General features: G+C 39.2%; 1 protein-coding gene across 1 annotated transcript in view; it reads right to left on the reverse strand.

Moving 5' to 3' along the window:
• Positions 1-14,121, reverse strand: part of cmip (c-Maf inducing protein) — a 58,485-nt gene that overhangs the window by 26,363 nt on the left and 18,001 nt on the right. Inside the window, exons 2-4 of the mRNA XM_084364554.1 lie at positions 8,138-8,263; positions 2,543-2,593; positions 1,643-1,804 (exon numbers count right to left, since the gene is read on the reverse strand). Of these exons, the coding sequence (XP_084220680.1) occupies positions 1,643-1,804; positions 2,543-2,593; positions 8,138-8,263 (339 nt within the window). The remainder of the gene's footprint in view (positions 1-1,642; positions 1,805-2,542; positions 2,594-8,137; positions 8,264-14,121) is intronic.

Consider the following 14,121-nt stretch of genomic DNA (forward strand, 5'->3'; position numbering starts at 1 on the left):
TCAAGACTATCCAAACAGCTTCCCTGGAAAATTTTGCCTTAGAGGATATGACAGCAACATCAGAGAAAATAGACAAATCCCAACATGACAATGAGAGAGATTAGTCAGATCATGCAGTGCATTTACATGAGGCAATCATCTCTTAGGGCACACTCACACAAGGCAATCCGTACCATGCCCAAGCACGTTTGACCCCCAAAGTGCAGTTTGTTTGACTAGTGTGAGCGCGCCGCACCGTGCTCAAGCACAGTACACTTTCTTGGCCCTGGCATGTTAGGAAGAGGTGTGCTTCGGCACGGTACAGCTGCTCATGCACAAGCACAAGTACTGGTGCGCAATGTGGACATGAAGTATAATCATGCGTATTACTTCGCCTTGCATTATCGAGAAATCTAGGAATGTGAGAGGGCCATCTATGACCGAAACTACACTAAATAAGCCACAAAAAAGTCAATGAAGTCATGTTCTCTGTGTTGTGTTCTTTCTCTCTCGATTGTGCTGCAGATTGATAAAACTGTGTAATAAACTTGACGCTCCCACCAGCAGATGTTTAGCTTAGCTGGTTAGCTTAGCTTAGCACAAAGACGTGAAGCAAAAAACACTTGCATGGTTTGGTTTGTTTGAAATAAACACAACCTGACCAATCAGCACTGCTAATCATCATAGCTTTGAAAGTGATGTTCTGTATGAAAAATCTCAACATGATAAGTATATAATAATATAATGTAGTATAATATATCTTCTGATTAGTAGTGGAGTAGAAGTATTAAGTAGTACTACAAGAATATGAAGTCCTAAAGTAAGTGTTCAATATTAAATGAATATAACCATATCTAAAATAATTGTAAATGTATATATATATATATATATATATATATATATATATATATATTATTATTACTTAATTTATTTAATAAAAATTCAGCTCTTCTTATTTCATCATTCTTACCATCATATAAATCATTTAACTAGAGTTCATTAATCATCCTTAACCCTTTTTCAAAAGTATTTTTTAACAATGAAAAAAACTTCTTTTTTTTTTTAAATGGATTATTTATTTAACAATTTCTTTTTTATTTTGAGGCTCCATACTATACTTAAGTAAAATTGGTTAATAAGTGAGGCAAATTTCTACTGAAGTACAGTAGTGTAATTCTAAGTGCGGTATCGTAGGCAACTGGACGTTTCACCTCTCATCCAAGAGGCTTCTTCAGTTCTGAGCTGAGGAAGCCTCTTGGATAAGAGGTGAAATGTCAACAGGAAACTGAAACAGGTCCAGCTGCTTACCATGACCTGGATGACTGAGAACCTTCATCAACAAGTAGTGTAATTAGTTACTTTCCACAACTGAAGTTTATTTATTTTTTTGTTGTTGTGATCATTTATCACGTAAAGAAAATAAGAAAAACAATTAAGATTAGCTTTAGCTACAAGACTAATAAAAGACAAGTATGCATGCACGCATATGGGGCAAGTTTTTCCTCACTTGAATCGAGGGTCGAAGGACAGAGGGTGTCGTCTCTGTACAGATTGTAAAGCCCTCCGAGGCAAACTGTGATTTGTGAATTTGGGCTATACAAATAAAATTTGATTTGATTTGATTTGATTTGATTTGATTTGATATGTGTGTGCATGTTGCTACCTCAGCCAGCAGGGTGGAGATGATGTGCAGTGGAGCCTGGTGGATGGACTCATCCTGCAGCGGTGAAGTGAGAGCCATATCCACCAGCGCTCTGATCTCCTTCAGCACCACGTCCCAGCGACTTGGGTTGTTCAGGACCTTACGGTACTTGTAGATCTTTTTCTGTCAGAAACATGATATAATATGACTACACAGCAAGCATTAAGAATATCATTTCATTTTTGTAGCTGCTGATTGCATTGTTCTGTGAAACCAGCACATCAACACATCTGATACAAAGAATGATTATTTCCTATTTTTCACCTTTGGGTAATTTGAGTTTAGGCCTCATTCATGTCACTACCTCTCAAATGCTTGTTGGTTTGGCACAGGAGATTGTAGTTCAAAATGGTGCAGTGAAAACACACAAACAGGAAATGTTTGTTAAGCCTACATATCATGGTCCCTTTGTGTATATGGGCAGTGCTTTCTTTGTGACAGCTTTTGATTAGTGTCTGAGAAACAGTGTTGAGTGTGTCGGAAATTAAACACAGAAAAAAATTTAAACTATAGGAAGTAACTGTGAGCTCTACCATTGTGAACTACCTCAGGCATACTTCCTTGTATAGCTTTATTTAGCTCAGTGAGCACACCATGGCTCTTGTACTGACAGATTTAGAGGCTTGATCCTCATAAAAGGTCTGCAAAGTGCCATAAAATGGTTTGAAAGACTGAAAATTTGTAATACAGCAAGAACCCATTTTTTGACTTTCAACATGATCAATAAAGTTTAATGCGTGTGGTCATCCTAATAAAGTCTAAAACATATGGAACAATAAAGATGAGAGGGGGTTAAAGTCCTCAACATGACGCTGTGATGAAACAAATGACAAAATAAATAGTTAAAGACAGTAACCTTACCTTCCACTGTAGGGAGTGAAACCACTGGTCCCTCAAGTAGCTGTTTGCAGCCTGTAGCAACGCGCACACACGCCAATACACACACAGACACACACACGCCAATACAGAGAGACACAAACAATTTGTTAAATGTGATCTCAGGTAATAGAAAGCAAACCCACATACAATGAATTCATGACATTGGCTCTTAGTCAACAACATCCTGAAAGAGGCAAAACAGAAATGTCGGCTGCAGTTCAAAGTTCTGCAGTCATTTTCTACAGTCTGTCAAAACACAGTTTTTTTTAAAGACATTTACAGGTTTGACTCACAAGAGTGTGACCTAAATTAATATTTCTGCTGTAAAAAAAATACCTTTGTATTAAATTAACTATTTATTTACTTTCCCCTTTAATTTATTCATTCATTCCTTTTAAAATGTATTTATTTATTTTGTCCTTTCCCATGTAACATTTTAACATTATATATTATTTTATGCCTACATTTATTTTATTCATTGTTTTTGGTGCATTTAAATGCATATTAATCAATTTATCGAGACATTTATTTATTTTATTTATTATTTCAATGCTTTCAGTCCTCCATACAAATGCTGTCCCATCCCTATATGTTCCGCTATGCACAGGGTGTTGATTTCACTTTTAAATCAGCTCTGTGAGTGTCTGCTGTGAAGACTTAATATTAGTCATGAATACAAGAACATGTGCGTGTGAAACTGGTTGTATCCAATCATAATGAATCGTAGCGAATCAGTCCATAATACAAAGTATGATCCCTGAATTGTATCGTAGCCCCTGTATCTAGATACAAATTGGATCATCTTATACGGGAGAGATGCACACCCCTACAAACAAGCTATTATTTTATGTATGACCCCTATCACCCACTGCATGAGCTAGCTGTCACTACAACATTCTAGAGTTGTTCCGATTCTGATACCGGTATCAGGAATGCCGCTGATACTGCCGAAAATGCAGGTATCGGTATTGGCGGGTCTCTACACCGATCCGATACCATGTCATTTAGAAATGGGACCCTGCTACATCCCACTTAGCTCTGTAAGCTCTGCTTAACATTACACACTGGAAATCAATTCTTCTGCGTTGCTCTCAAAGCCAAAAGGGAAGTTGCATCTGTTGTCTCTGGCAACTACTGTTTTTAGAGCAGCGACGAAGAAGTTGATTTCACGTGAGTCAGACGGAGCTCGCAACATGTCAGCTATTTGGCAATATGTTACTCTGGATAACCCCACCAGTAAAACGGCCACATGTTCAGTATGCAAGGCTGTCATCTGGAGGAGTGGCACGAGTGCTGCCAATTTCAACACCAGCAGAGAGCACGACAAACTGCTCTCCCCAAACTGCATGAGACAGTGAGGGAACACATGTCATGTAGGCTGAAAGACGTGCAGGCAATCAGCTTTACTACTGACATTTGGACCTCTGACGTGTCCACCATCTCTTTGCTGAGTGTGCACACTGGGTGGACACTATATAGCCGTCAACATTTGTCCTTCCAAGTGCGGTGCTGCAAGGAAATGAGTTCTGTGAGTAAGTTTTAAGGGAATTATTTATTCCAAGAAGAATGTTGTATGGCAGTGATTCTCTGCAAGCCAGCCAAACCTGAGCCAGGCCATACAACAATGACAGCAATCATATCATATCCATACAGGGTTGGTAGTATATACAGCTGTTCAAAGAAAAAAATCTTCTTCTTTTGTTTTTTATTAACACCCACTGGTATTTGATTGGTCCTCGGTATCAGCCGATACCCAAAGCCCAGGTATCAGAATCGGAAAAGATTTTATTGTAAAATCTCTAATTCATTCTTCCAATTATCAATTCTTAACTGTCCTTTTTTCTAAAATGCAGTGCTGTTTTATCAAACAGTGTTAATATGCTTACATTTAACCACATTTCAGGGATAAAATAACTTCAATTTATGACAGTCTTTTAGGAATTCTGTCTAAATTATGGTTAATAGGCTGCCGTTGATTGACAACTGTCGTGTCACAGTGCCCCTCGCTCACAGCAAGAGGCCTGTGATGAGGAAAATGTCGGCTCATGTCGAATACCTACGATATTAACTAGGATCTTGCAAAGTATTTACTTGTGTATTCATATAAAAAATAATACATAATAAAACGTTAAAGATGCAACACAGCCCTCTCCTCTCTCTCCTCTCCTCTCTCTCCTCTCCCCTCCCCTCCCCTCCTCTCCAACCAATGAGTAATGTGTTGCCATAGCCCTAGCCATTATGTTGGCAGATTGGGATTTCAGTGTCCACTCTCTTTAGAGTTTTCAGGTTGACTTACTATCTTGATCTCTAAACATTTACCCTCCTCAGTTTTCCATGACAATTAAATCATTTTCAAATTTTCAAAGGTTCTTTCCATAGCCAGAAAACCATGTCTTGGGTTGTGGATGGAAACCAGCACATATTTTCCTATGAGGCACAAACTGAATTGCCCTGGCAGTGGTCCAAACAGCTGGCAGCAGGCATTGGCAAACACAGCTGAAGACATGGATATACACGGTTGACCCCCGTAATGGATTGAATTGTGTATCAGAGGCAATTGGGCTAATGGGTAACAGTACCAAATGTGCTCACTCAATGGCTCTGGTTAAAGTGGATACAACATTTTCTCAGGAATTCAGAGAAGTCTCTCAGAGCTCAGAAAGCACATGGTGTAAGGTGTTCAGTATGGTTCCAGTCTAAGTCTAAAGCATTACTCTCGCACTTTTTTGATCGTAATAGTATCACCAACCAAATCCACCACAAATCTACTACTAAAAATAGATACCAATGGGGAGTAATCAGGACCCAAGTTCCCACTATAGGGATAGCTTTAAAATAGCATTCTAATCAATTATCACAGGCCACTGACCAAACAGTGGTCAGTTATCAGGCAGGCCTCTGCCTTGTCCCCAGATATTCAATCTGTTTATACAAGTGGGTTCTGTGATACATGATAGTGGATACAATGACCTTGCGAAAGTTTATACTTTAATGAACTGGTGCCCCAGAATTAATGCCAGATTACACTGGCAGTTTCAGGCAGGGATCATGTGTTCATATCCTTTTTGTTGCACTGCTGATATACCCAGGACTCAGCGTGACAAAATAATTATTTTAATTAGTAACCCCAAACATGCATGACGTGATATTTTTTTTATAACCAATGAATGGAGTGCCCTGTGTAATGCGAAAGGGCCGCTCATGGCACCAAACACACAGAATGAACTCCCAACTCTTTAACATGCAGCCGCAGCCAAAAGCTTTTAGGGCTAAAGACTTCATTTACTCATTTACTAAAAGTTTATCAACAGTACAGATGTGTCTCACAACTTATAATAATACTTATATGCAACCATTTTCGGAATATTAAGTTGAGTATTACCAGTTTGTTATTAAACACCAGAGGAGAAGGCAAATGACTAGCTTGCAAAGAAAGTTGAACATATATTGACAAATATTTTCAGGGGTTGGTGGAGACCACCAAATGGTGTTGACTGTGTACCTGTGTTTTGGTGTTCCTCTGCCACCTAGGGCCAAAAATGGAACTGGTTTTATATAGTTTATGTTCTAAACTAGCAACTAAAAGGGTCAAGCCAGCCAAAAACTTTACTCAGTGTACAAAGGACTGTGCAGTTAGGCTAAACACACAACTGTATTTAATCGAGTAGCTGAGCTAATTAGCCACTTTAATTTTTTCACTTAGCCTATCATGAGATCGCATTTATTTTTCTACAATCTTAAGACTGTTCTTTTTGTGTTACTAAATTGAACAATATTACATGAGAGGGTGTGCTTTTCTGTGTCACCACAATGATGCATGAACACCAGACTCAATACTGTGGTGCTCGGCAGAAAAAGCTTTCAAGGCCAAAAACTTTAAACTGCTATTAACTGCTATAAAACTGCTATACTAAAAATGTTTTGGTTTTTCAATTGTACATTTATCTCACAACTCTAATCTTATAATCATATTAATAGGCAGCTATTTCCTGACAGTACTTTGAGAAAATAAGCTAATGTTATCTGTCCAGTACCAAACAGCAGAGAGCAGAAGTGAACAACTAGCTTGCAAAGAAAGATGAGCATTTAAGTTAGCTACTATTTTCAGGGGATGGTGAAGACCAAAACAGAGTTAAAAGAAGACTGAATATTGGACTTACATTTGTCAGTGGATACAACATGACTCTAGTGGGATACTAATGTGGCAGATATAAAGGCAAACATTGTTTGCTTACATGTTAGCCAAAAAGCATTATCTGGTGATATGGTGCTGAATGTCTATCTGTTGGCCTGTTTTGATATTTTCTGCCACCCAGGGCCAAAAATGACAGCCTGTGTGGTTTTATATGGTTTACAATAGCAACTGAAAGCCTCAAACTATGATTTATGTTACTTTACTTTAAAGGACAGTGCAGTAAGGCTTAAAACACAGGTACATTATATTCAATCAAGTAACGTTAGCTGAGCTAATAAACAACGTTCTTACCAGGAGACTGCATTTAAGTAAACAAAGGCTTATTTATTTTACTAAACTCTCAGACTCGGTGTGTCTAAATTGGGATTTGTAAATAGCCAATATTCAGCCTATTTTACCTGTGACAATATAAACTGAGTTTGATTGGTTGAATACTAGAATTGATACATTCCTTTGCTTGGTATATGTTAAAAAAAAACATCTGTCTACAAAAGCTTTGTTTTAAAAAATAACATTGAACAGAATGGCCATAGGGAACTTATGTAACTTGTTAAGCCCGAGTGGAGCCAAACTTGGTAACATATAAGTGAAAAATATAGTTTGGTACCGGAGAAATTTTAATTGGCACAGATGGTGCCAAAATGTGCCACAATGGCACATTTGGAGATTCTGCCTGAGTACTCTGGACTAAAACCTCTTTAATTTTGCTCTGATTCACTTTATTAGCATAAAAGTTGGCAGAAGTAATGTTGAGATGTTTTGCTATGGTATGCTAGAGATTGCAAGCTTGTTGTGTGTCCACTTCATTTACTCAGACCCAGTGACATATATACTTATACTTACACATCTGACCAAATATTTCAAGCGTTCCCTTTATTATGATACCTTGATTATTCGAGCTTGTAGTTGCAGAGATACACTGTTAATTGTGGGCATGTAATTTTCGAGCAGACCCAAATTAGAGGCTAGTTCTCAACAGCTCAAGAATAATTCATACTCTAATATGCATTTATAAACAGTTAACTATGCGACGACCAGGGCCATAAAAATATGTCAGCGTAACTGACACGCTACTCTTTCCTAACGGTGTGTTCAGTGGTTGTTGGGTGGTAATGGAATTGTGTTTCTCTCAAAGTTGGTTTGTAAAAAAAAACAGCCAGCGGCTGAGCTGATGCAGTGGATTGTGAGCCGTAGTTTCCCCGCTGGTAAACACACCGCCTGGCTGTTGCAGCTGCAGTGTCTTTGGGCTTATTATGTATTGCGGCATTTTTTTATCGCAGTATCACCAAATTCTGTATATCGCTGCATCCCTACTAATTACAAGGACCTTAATATAAAGTGTACAAAACAAGCAGAAAGCAGACTGTAGACACATGCATTACCTGCAGCAGGACAGTGCCACCAGGGAAGCTGAGCTGGACACAGTACTTTGGAGCATTGTCCCATGAGAGGAGCTGCAGGTCTTCTATGGAGCTGTAGGACAATGACGTCTCCATGTAACCAGTGGGCTAAAGAGGAGAGAGAAAGCAAGAGGATATTAGTCTGCCACTGTCTAACATTTACAGTACATATTGTAAATTTAAACAGAGCCAGAGGAGTAAAAGGCATTCATTTTACTGGCAGTCTGCTGGAAAGACAAAAAGAAACATATCCTGAGCTAACCTGCCCTGGGTAAACACAAGGCCAAACAAAACCTCCAAACACTGCATGGCAAATGCTGTTATACAGTACACAGAGTAGTCTTTATCAGCTGTGGTGACATTTGACGTAGTTCCAAGTGAACAGTCATTGAATGCTGAAACAAAGTGGAAAATCAATTTAGCAAAAGCATTAATCACACAAACATACAAACATCACCTACAAAGACATTGTTCATGTAGCTTTAAGTCAACACACACATGCACGCACGCACACACACATGCACACACACACAGCCTAGTGTGATACAGAGCTCTGATCCCAGTCTCACCACTGTGAGAGCTGAAAGCAGATGCAACTGAGTGACAGGCCACAACCTGTTTGCTAGTCTCAAAATGATTACAGAAATGCTGACAAATGACCACAAGTTTCCGGACTTAGGAACAGAGGAGTCTTTAGAGCGAAAAAAAGAACCTAAACAGATAAAAATAACGAGGCTGACTGAAAGCCACAAGGAAACCGAGCTTGTATATCTTCTAACCCCCAGGAGAAGTTTGAAGAGAAATGCTTAATGCCACAGTATGTCTATAATAAGACGTGTCTGTCAGTAACGCAGAAATGGCAGTAAATGAATCACCAGTTAATTTCCCAGACATGAGCGTCACTACATGACTTAGTACTAATTATTGTTGTTGGGAGACCAACTGTATATATCCACACAAATGGGCCCTGCAGCTGTCATCTGCAGTGGCTTTTGCACCCTAATCAGACAGCAATGCTTTCTGGCATTTATCAGCAGCATTTTTTCTTTTACTTTACATTTTTCTGAGGCCATTTATATAGGGAAAACTTGAGATACTCAGAGTGTTCTGAGAATGCTCTGGTTGATATTTTCTCCATCTCTCTGACTTTTAATAGAAGAGAAGAGTCAACTCTCTGCAGCTGAGTGAAAGTCAAAGCTGGATGTGGCCATCAGGTCCTTACAGACCGCAGCAATGTAGTCACAAATCTTTGCGCAACTTATTTCAGAAAATGATTGTCTTACATACAGGGATTCTATTCTGCGTTATCAGTGGAGAGACAGATCTTAAAGTGTGATTGACTGTGCTCGAGTGCGTCACCAAGTGACAGATAAAGACAACAGCGAAGATAATGGAAGAAGTGTATACAACTCCATTTTATGTGTCCAGAAAATTCATCCCAAATTACCACAATTATTATCTCAAAATGTAAGGAAAATTTACCTTAGCCATGTTTAATAGTAACATGCTGCTATTTTCCAATAAGACTGTCAATCAATAGCTGGTAATGTCTTTAATACATTTCCTGGAAACCTCTGGCTGGTTTAATTTCTGCTAATCATGACATTTATTTTCTGCCTAACTTCCCCTCAGCAGGCCACTGAATTGAAGTGAATTGTTGCAGATTCATTTCCAGCTAGTTTATGCCCAACTTCTGGAAGTCAGTAAACTGTAGTACATTCTCACCAATTAAACAGAAACTAGATAGAAATTAAAATGGAATGATCGACAGAAGTAAAGTAGAAACTAGCTGGAAGTCTCCTGGAAAAAAGATTTTTACCAGCTTCTTATTAACTGCTTATTGTAAAACAGCAGATAAATCGTTATCGGGGTAATTTTCAATATATGTTGAGGTAATTATTGTGGTAACTTCAAAGAAAAACTGAAATCTTTGAAATGCCATGAATTTTGCAGACCTGTACAATGAAGTGTTACCTAAACAACAGCATAAATCAGTGGATCTCCAAGACATTTTTATTTAAAAGACAGTAAAACCAAAACTGCTGTTTCTTATGGGAACTGGATGAGGACACAGCAGGTTTCCATCAGGTGAAAAGTAAAAAAGAAACTCAAAACAAAAAAAGTGAATTAAGTGATGTTGACTGTGTATTGGAAATGGCTGATTCAGTATGAAACTGGCAAAGAATATCAAGTTGAGTGGATTCTGTCTGATTTAGCCATTTTAAGCAAAGCAATATACAGCACACATGTGCACATCCTTAATATTTAGTGTCCAGTTTGTACTGTCAGGCATTGCATGGGTTTGCTTTTAAAGTAATTATGTACAAATAACTTTGGGAAATACTCGTATTAGTTTTCTTGCTAAGAGTTAGAGGAGATGATGATTGGCTAGGCATAAAGACTGGAAACAAGGAGGAAAAGCTAGCTCGTGTCAAAAAAAAAAGAAAAAGAAAAAAAATCCTATAAAAATCCTGTAATTTGATTGCGCATAAAACATTTTGAGGGATAACGGTTCAGTAAGATATACAGGACTGTGGACTTTTCCCCATCTCTTACACTGAAATGACTTTTGAGGGGATCTCTTTGCAGTCTGTATAGCTACATGTTTATTTTTAGTTCCCTCAGGGGTTTTAAAAGTATTTATTAGAGTATAGATTTTGCCTCTGTATTAGGAAGCAAATGGGTACGACTAAAGGATATAGTAAATTAAAAACTCATTCATCACTTGTTGTATAGTTGTATTTTTCAATAATAATCTATGGTAACAAATTCCCAGGGCACACCAGGACTTGCTTCACGGCACACCAGTGTACCTCGCCACACCATTTGGGAACCACTGCCCTACAGTATCATGTGTGAGTGTGTGCTCTGTTATGACTCATGACATCATGGGTGTGAGTTTGAGGCCAAAAAAGGCATTGTAAGGCCTTGACTTGTCTTGTTTAACTGAGGCCAATATTTACAGATATTTAAAATGTAAATATGCAACCATTTATTCCAATATCGAATTCTTGTCAGAGAGGGAAAGGCTCGAATTTAGAAATAATAACACTGTAGAATGAAGAAAATAATAAATGAATGGTGTCATTCGTAAGAAATGGCCAGAATGCTAAGGTAGCTAAACTATAGGGGGCAGCCTAACTGCTTGCTGTGGCTCACTATACTCCTAGGCTGTAGCACCTAGCTGCACTTAGCAAGTAGCTCAGTTAGCAGTGGAGCTAAATGGACCTATTAGCTGATGGGAGTCTGTCGGCACTGAAACCTCAGCTCACAGTAAACAGGGCAAAGGTCAGGACTATGACTCTGACCAGATGAGAGGACACATCAGGCGTGAAGCAGCAGCGGAGCGACAGAGAGTCGGGCGTCAGCTGCAGGTGAAAACAATGTGCAGAGCTGCAATTATTTGATATCTTATTCTGTGAGTTGAGGATTTATTTTGAGGATTTGGTGATTGTGGAAATACAAAGACTGTTTTGGTGAGTTTTATTATGTTTCCGTGGAGTTTGAATAAAGTGTGTTTTCTGCTGAGTTAACGAGGGAACGAAGCTCATCTTATTTTTTGTCCTTTCATGCTTTAATTTACAGGACAGTGACAATTAATTGTGACAGTAATTGACAGGAAGTGGGATGGGTCGCTGCAGTGAGGACACAGCCTCTACCGACCGAGCTACCAGGGCGCCCCATTCATTTCTTTTATTTTCTTGACATTTTGTTGATCATTGTGTTTACTTATTAGCATAAGTAGTGCACTCACACACATCTCCCAACTGAAACTACAAGGGCTATCAGTTATCACCTCTTGAGGTACAAAGTGGTCTTAGGAGACAGGACAGGGTTAGCTAGGGGACATCTCTGCAACACAGTACATAGACGTCTTTGACATAACGTCAGTACTGTTGTTTCTTCACATGCTGTTGATAATGGGAGTTATTTTATCTTGTGTCTTTAGCTAAAGATCTGGCCAAACTGCCCCTGAATTCATTATTTGGACTTGAGTCTGATTGTTGCATTTGAACTGGTTGAGAAATATGTTGCTCATATACATGATACATATATACGTGTCAATATACAGCGCAGTGTCCGTCACATCAGAGGTAAACATCCAAATAATTACTTTCATTATGATATGAATAAACTGGTACTGTCAAGCTACAGTCAGTGTTTCAGTAAACAGTCCTCCGCTGCCTCCCTTCTTTTTCTTCTTCTGCTGCTGCTGCTGCTCTCAGACAGATAAACAGCCTGTCTCTGGCTCCTCCACACACACTGTCACGGCTCTGCTCAACACAAACACATCTGAGTAGTTACATGGAACGCCTGCTTTCGCCCGAGCGTCTCTGCAGTGTAGTCGAGCAGACAGGTGGTTCTCTGTATTTGCCTCCATCTCACTCTCTATAGAGCAAACAGGCAACCCACCCCTCCCCCCCACCCGACCAACAAACACGCTATTCCTTTATTTACACCTCCCTCCGCCGCTGATTGAGCAAGCTGGCTTTTCTGTCTCACCCCCTCCTCACACACAAAATCCCTATTGTGAAATTGCACACTTACAGGATTTTCATTACAGACGACGTCCACAGCAAATATTGGGTCTGGGCGTGATGTCTCATTTCCTTGGAAGAGTAAACGTCAGCCCCTGCCTCTGTCCATCTGACTGTCTTTCTGTCTGCGTGTCTGCTGTTTTTGAACGAGTGTTCTTGCTTGAGTTGGACACAAACACCACACTTACACGACCAAACTGCCAAATAGCAAAATATGCAATTATGTGCTGATAGAGATAAATAGTGTTTTAAGGCAGAGGCAGAGCAAAATGGAGACAAATAGAAGGAGCTTCAATTTTCTGATAACCAGCTGAGGTTACCATAGATACTCCATCCTGCACAAGAGCATGCAGTGATTGCCTGCCTCCCTTTACCCTACTCTCTCTCTCCCCCTCTATGACTCTGTCTGTCTGTCTGTCTGTTTTCAAATTGAATGTTTTCCAGCTCACAGTTGTCTCTCTTTCTTTTCTCATTCTGTCTCTTTCTGTTCTGCTTTCCATGGTGGAGGAGGGTTGGAGAAGGCTACAGCTCCTCTTGTCTCCTCTCCTCACTACTGTGTTGCCATAGAAACAAGAGGATGGAGATGTATGTTATGTTTTTTTCTGTTTCCAGAAGCAGACAGGCGGCAATGTTGGAAGGAAAAATGAAAGAAAGGAGGGAGGGTAAAGACAGATGGAAAGAAAGCACAATCTATGCACTGGATTTTCAAAAATATGTGAGACACCAACTGTTGGGTGGCAACCTTCTATCAAATGTCACCTTTGTAGAGTTGAAATTTGTTTCAGGGTTTCATCCTTCAGCTCACGTCAAAACATAACATTTGTATAAATTTGTGGGCTACAAGAATGTTATTGTAATATTTCCCCCATAGTAAAGGATCAGTAAGTTTGTATGACTTATACCATTTACTGCACATTGTGTTTACTATCACCTATCATTAAAACAATCTCGCAAAGTGCAAATGTGTTTAAAAGTGTATTTTCTGACATTTCAGGCAGCCATTAGCCTGTATACATTTCACTACAGAGAGTAAGTAAGCAAACATGATGACCTAACTAAAGCAAGTTCTTTGTCCCGCAGGTTCACTTTCATACTGTACAGATAAGAATGGAAACCAGTGGTAAGACTGTAGGGTGTGAAAACATACAATGTTTTAAAAACCCACGAGCAAACAACACTGATATAGTAGTGCTGTAGTCCTTTGAATACTACTGAACATAATGTTGTTATGTTAAAAGATAATACTAAAGGTAGTCAGTAAATGCCAGGATAAGACCTGGTACATCTTCTCCCTCTGTGCCGAGCTCCACAGAGCCCAACACGGTTAGAAACACACCAGTGAGCCACAGTGGTACTGGCTAACATGTTCCTTCATCACCATGAACTGTTGTTTATTTTGACTCAATCCCGCATTCAATGTCCTGCTGC

Source organism: Pagrus pagrus (genome assembly GCF_965226575.1).
Source record: "Pagrus pagrus genome assembly, chromosome: 10".
NCBI lineage: Eukaryota > Metazoa > Chordata > Actinopteri > Spariformes > Sparidae > Pagrus > Pagrus pagrus.